Source organism: Bos taurus, chromosome 16, assembly GCF_002263795.3.
Source record: "Bos taurus isolate L1 Dominette 01449 registration number 42190680 breed Hereford chromosome 16, ARS-UCD2.0, whole genome shotgun sequence".
In the NCBI taxonomy this organism is placed as follows: domain Eukaryota; kingdom Metazoa; phylum Chordata; class Mammalia; order Artiodactyla; family Bovidae; genus Bos; species Bos taurus.
Window position 1 is genome coordinate 30,611,669 of NC_037343.1, and position 6,315 is coordinate 30,617,983.

At 41.1% G+C, this 6,315-nt stretch overlaps 1 protein-coding gene across 1 annotated transcript in view; it reads right to left on the reverse strand.

Annotated features, from left to right (window-relative positions):
• The window catches only part of SCCPDH (saccharopine dehydrogenase (putative)), a 29,608-nt gene extending 23,293 nt beyond the window's left edge, over positions 1–6,315 (reverse strand). Inside the window, 2 exon segments of the mRNA NM_001034288.2 lie at positions 3,784–3,896; positions 6,010–6,315. Coding sequence (NP_001029460.1) covers positions 3,784–3,896; positions 6,010–6,199 — 303 coding nt within the window. The 5' untranslated portion in view covers positions 6,200–6,315.

Genomic DNA, 6,315 nt, shown 5'->3' on the forward strand with positions numbered 1-6,315 from the left:
AATGGATCATCTTAGGTAATATTTACACACATCCATTTGAAATTCATTTAGTGACTTCCTTGGCCTCCTGATTATTTTACCCCCAAATATCTCAAGTTACCAGTAGTCTACTTGTGTCAGAGTCACCTGGGCCCTCATTAAGCCTGCTGGTTATTCAGTCCCACCTCAATGCCCTCCAGTAAGAAGTTTTCTGGGGTAGACTCCAGGAACCATCATTATATATAAGCCTCACTGGTGACTCCAATGTACATTAGAGGTAGAGAATTGCCTTCCTAGACATTCTCCCCAGAAAATCTCACCAACTTTCTGGATTTCAATTAAAATATGTACGCTGATGACTTCCAACTCCTATCTTCAGAGCTGCTCACTGATGAGGTTGCCTCATCTGCAGCTTCTGTCATAAAATTCAGGATCCACAAAAGCACAGAACATTTGGCGAAACTAATTTCTCTTAGGCTTCATTTTCCTTCCTCTATTTCCTCTACATCTTGATTTTGTCACTTATTTACAGAAAATAATTCCATTATAATTCCATTACATATTTCCTGTCTTAACTTAAAAATATCTAGCATACACCTCAGTTTCAATACATCCAAAATCAGATTCATCATCTTTCTCTCAAAAGCAGTTTTCCCCTCTCCACTTCCGAGCACAGAATACCATAAAGAATAATGCTTAAAAGTATTCATTCAGTCATTTTCTGTATATTTTGACATACTGCTTGTTTATAAATGCCTGATTAGTTCTACACATATCATTTAGTTCTCACGAAAAAGACCCTCACAAAGTAGAGAAATGGGTCTTAAAAAATACCTTCAAAGAAACAAATTATGACACCAAAACTAGCAAACTGGCATCTACTCTGGGAGAATAATCCATATTACAAAGTAAAAACAACCTTCAGAGCAGAGGTTAAGGAGCAGAATGTTTTGGAGGCAAAAAGCTAGAGAAGACTGTAAACCATCCAACTGGACAAACATCCAGAAGGTAATTAGATCCAGCAGTCTGGAGTTTAAGGGGTAGGTTTTCAGTGGAAATAACTTAAAGTAGGCATCATCAGCATACAGACGATATTGAAAGCCATGGATTTCTAATCTTTCTGACTACGGCCCTAAGAAATTCATTTCACAGTGACTCCATACACAAATGTTACCTGACATGAAAGCTTCATGAACCAATACTTACCTTTATTATGTGTAATTCATCCTATTTTCTACTTCAGTCTATCTGATTATTTTCTTTTTATTGCCTAGTCTTAATCCACTGAATTGATTTCACAAGGTTTAAAAAATATTGGCCCAGTTACAATTTCTGTTTGGGGTAATGAAAATGTTCTGGAAATAAAGTGCTGATAGTTCTATAAGACTGTGAATGTACTTAATGTTACTAAAGTGTGTACTTAAAAATGGTTAAAATGCTAAATTTTATGTTATATACATTTTACCACAATCATAATCACATTTAACACTGGTCCAGCAAATGTAAACAGAAGAGAGTTTCTAAGGCTTAAGCTCTGAGGCCTCTGGCCTCACAGGAGGATAAAAAGCTGTGGGGTGGGGGAGGGGAGCTAGGAAAGGGCAAGAATTTAGAAACTAAATGAAGAAAGGAAAAAGTGATCAACTGGAACAAATGCTGAGAGGCTTGACTAAGAAGAGCAACGGGAACTGACAACTGGATCTGACAGGACAGGGATGTCGGCAGAGTAGTCTCATTGAAGGCCTAAGGATAAAAGCCTGACGAGACTAGAGAGACGAGAAGGTGAGGAAGAGGAGACAATGAGTAAAGAGAAGTCTTTCAAGAAGTTTTGCTAAAAAACAGGCACAGAAAAATGTGAGTAGTTAGAAGGGTATATAGAACTAAGGAAAGTTTTTCTATAAATGAGAGATATAATCCCACATTTGTCTGTTGAGAGGAATAATCCATCACGATGGAAAATTTGATGATAACAAGAACATATGTAACTATAAACCTATAACTATAAAGTCTTTGAATATGGTGCCCAACAGAAGCAGGGGCAGTTTTTCCTCATAAAAGGAGGTAAGGCAAAGTCATGGTATAATGCAGCAAGTAGGTAGTATAAATTCTCCTGACAGGCAGGGAGAGAAGGAGGGAGAAAGGGAAGGAGAAAGAAAGAAAGAGACAAAGAAAGGAAGAAAGTTACCAGGTAAGAGTGAGAAAAAAGGAAAAATGGAATAGGATGTCAAAAGTATGAGAAAAATGAAGTTATAAAACTGTTGCTTCAGAGAACAGAAGAGAAAATAGCCTAGGGAAATAGAACTGCTGGAAATACTGAGACTGTACATGAGGTTTGTAATCACACATTTTAAGCGGGACCAGTCAGCATCATGATGGATTTTTCTCCAGCCACGCTGGGTTACACATGTTCAGGTAAAGAGTAAGCAGGGAGCTGGAACAATCAGGGCTCAGGTCTTTCCAGAGTATGGGGAAGGAGGGACAAGTTGGTTGAGGATGTATATAAGACAGTGATTCAAGCAACAAACCACAGAGCCACATTCTAAGCTAATTAAGAACAAAATAAATTGAAATAAACAATAGAAATATATTTTATTTTATGACAAAAAATTTCTGGTTTCATTTAACAAAATTATGAACAATTTCCTAAATGCTTTGACAATTAGGACTGCTTCCTCAGATCAGTAAATGTCATCAACATTCACCGTGTTACACAGACAAGTATCTCTTTCTCATCCAGGCCAACAGCAGCAGCTAGAGGTTCTCTTGTCAAAATACCTGGACCCAAGCACTTCCCTCCCCCTCTAACACTCCTACTCTGTCCTTGGCTTGCTTGCATCATTCTATTCTTGGTTCCCTACCATCTATTTTTCCTCTCAGAAGCCAAAGAATTTCAAAACCGTAAATCAAATTATGTCAACCTGCTTTCAACCGTTCAATAACTCTGTCATATTTAGAAGAAAAATCCAAACCCCAACCTTGACCTTTCAGACCTAACCACCTAGCTCCTGGGTATCTCTCCAATCTAACTCCCCACCTCTCTGCCCTGTTCATGCCCAACTACACTGGCCTCTCTCACACTCCTCCATCTCTCCAAGAACATGCTCATCTCACGACCTTTGTATTTGCTCTTCCCTGCAATCCCCTACCCTCCAATACACACACGGTTTATTCCCTCACTGCATTCAGGTCTCTCTGCAAAGTTCCTATAGAGACTTTCCCTGACCATCCACCCAATAGAGACTGGTGTGCCAATCTTTTTCTCTCTCTTCCCTGTTGTATTTTTCTTTAAAGCACCTGTCACTTACCCACTATTATAACATTATTTTTCTGTCTCCTCACTGGACCATCAGCTCCATGAGAGATTTTCTGTGTATTTTCTATATATATATTTCAATAAATATTTATTGAATAAATGAATGAGTCCTTTTAAAATATCTTTCTTTGTACATGCATTAACATATACACTGGTACAGCAGTACACAATGCAATTTTAAAAATAAATAAAAAGCAGATTGTGGCTACATGCTCACTTTTTTAGTTAAGGGGTATATAGCACACAACAATTATAGTTGTAGCCACTAAATAAAACAGCAACATTCCTAGAGTCTAGTGTCACTCTCTCTTTCAGGAGACTTTGGTCATATTCATTTGCTTCTCGTGAGAAGTAAAAACTCCTCGTAAGGGGTTAATGTCCTGAATCAATTCTTCTGTTCCTTGCCCTTATGTTTCTCTGGAATACAAAATACCAGATTCTGCTAGAAATGAATAGATTTTTTGTTCTGATACAAAGAAGGGCAGATTACTTACTGGGCCTACACAGTTGAGGACAACTGTTGCCTGTTTAGCCATTTCATCAAGTGAGGCTGGATTAGTGATATCACAAATTATTATTCCAACTTCAGATGACAGTGTCGGTCTTCCTGAAATAAAGAATAAATCGTTTTAGGCAAATCCCAATACAGTATTAGATCTCCCAGATCCTCCTTTCATAATAACCAGTGATGGAAAATGTACTAAGAGCTAATTCTTCCTCTCAAACAAAAGATAAAACTGTTTTTAACCAGGTAATTTTAAAAAGGGAAAAGACTATGAGGAAAATGGAGTTCATACGAAGGGTTAATAAAACACGTTGCTGTTGTTTAGTTCCTAAGTTGTGTCTGACTCTTTGCAACCCCAGGGACTATAGGCTACCAGGCTCCTCTGTCCATGGGATTTCCCAGGCAAGAATACTGGAGTGGGTTGCCAGTTCCTTCTCCAGGGGATATTCCAGATTCAGGGATCGAACCCTGTCTGCTGCACTGCAGGGATTCTTTACCACTGAGCCACTGGGGAAGCTCCCTAATAAAACAACTTATTAACGTTTAAAAGAAAATCTAACATAAGGAATGTGTAAATGACAACTCTATGTAAAATGCCAATTTTACAAGTTTTCAGAAGATGATTTTCCTGACTTCCTCTGCAGGAAGAATTATAAATGTAGTTTCTAATCTTCCCTTAGCTCAGTCATGTCTGACTCTTTGCGACCCTATGGACAGTAGCCTATCAGGCTCCGCCGTCCATGGGATTTTCCAGGCAAGAATACTGGAGTGGTTTGCCATTTCCTTCTCCAGGGGATCTTCCCAACCCAGGGATCGAACCCGGGTCTCCTGCACTGCAGACAGATGCTTTACCGTCTGAGCCACCAGGGAAGCCTATTAAATAAACTACATATGATAAAATTATAAGGTGGAGGGGAGTTAACATTAACATAATGAAATAAAAGAGGATTGACGTGTAAAACACAGTCTAGGGAAGAACATTCAGGTTTATAATAAGGAAATAATTGGAATAAACTGAATCAATAGAGTAGGAAGGTTTCATGGGTCAAGGTGTATTCCCTGCAGTAACTTGATGTGTGCATTATAAATGGTAGCCAACTAGGCTGTATCCGTACCATCTTCTTGAACAAAAAAAAAAAAGGAGGAATTTTTAAAAGGAAATTTTAATAATGAAAGTATTTCTTCTGGAAAAGTAAAGAAAGACCAGAAAGCTCTTTGGGAAAGATTCTGTACTTGGTAGTGGTAGCAGGAGAGTTGTAGAAGAGTCAGCCTACATGCTATCTCCTGTACAAATCACAAACAAAATAGGTTCCAAATTCCCACCATAACAGGACTCTGTGTAGAATTAGAAGGAAGTGAGATGAAGCTTAAACAGAAGAATGAAGAATATCCAGAACTCTAACAGGTGCTATTTGTCTGTATGAAGGGGCAGTAGGGTGGAAAATTAGTTAAAAACAACTGACTCCTCACCTAAAGGTCTCCCTGCAATCCGAGGGCCATGATATTAGGGTGTTTGTGTGTATGTGACTCTCTCCTCCTCATCTGAATCCCAGCATTTAGAATAGGACCTGACATTTAAAAGACCACTCAATAAAAAAATGTTTCAATGAATGCAGAAGGAGTAAGTAAACGCCCAAAACAAAACCACACCAAAAAAATTGGGGAAGGTTTAATAGAGGGACTGCTGGAGAATTCTTACAAGCAAAAATGAAATTAAAAATTAAAGCCACAACAATGTTATCATTAAAAGTCCTAAGCTTTCTCTCCCATTTCCAAAACCCGGCAAAGAGAGTACAAACAATGCTGAAGAAGCCAGTGCTCTACCGTTCTATCCGATCAAGTATCTAGAACTTCCAGCCCTGCAACCCTGGAAACAGGGTACAAGGTACCCCTGGCTCTAGAGGGGGAGGGAGCAGAATGGAAAAATTAAAGTTCCTGTTTCGCCAGCGGGGATTCCGTAAGGGAGAAAATGAAGGGGGGATTTCTCTCTTTTTGTTTTAGTAAATGGGGAAAAGCTCTGACACCATGTGAAGCATCGCTCTCTTCTTCCTGACCTCTAGCAGGTTTGGGAACCTCGAGGGGCACCCAAGGGAGAGAAGCGCTCATTTAAGGCGACGGGAACCCCTCAGCCGGGAAAAGGGGGCTCGTGGGGGTGAGAGCCGCGGCGGCGGGGCCGAGCCCGAGGTCCCGGGGCGTCCCAGCCTGCCCCCTTTACCCAGCTTCATGGCAGCCCTCTCCAGCACTCGCAGCAGCTTCTCCCGGGAACGGCCCGCCACGGCCCAGGGCAGATGGGAAGTCCGCTCCGGGGACACCTGCTCCCGCGCCACCTCCTCGGTCACGAACTGGCCGGTAAAGCCAGAGGCGCCGAACACCACCAGGTGAAAAGGCCTCTGCTGGGTCGCCATGACGAACCCACAGCGATGCAAGACCCGGGGCGGGCTGAGCCCACGGCGCCTGCGCCTCAAGCTGCTACCACAGTACCGGGCGCAGCAACCGACTCCGCCGCGGCCGCTGCGGTCTC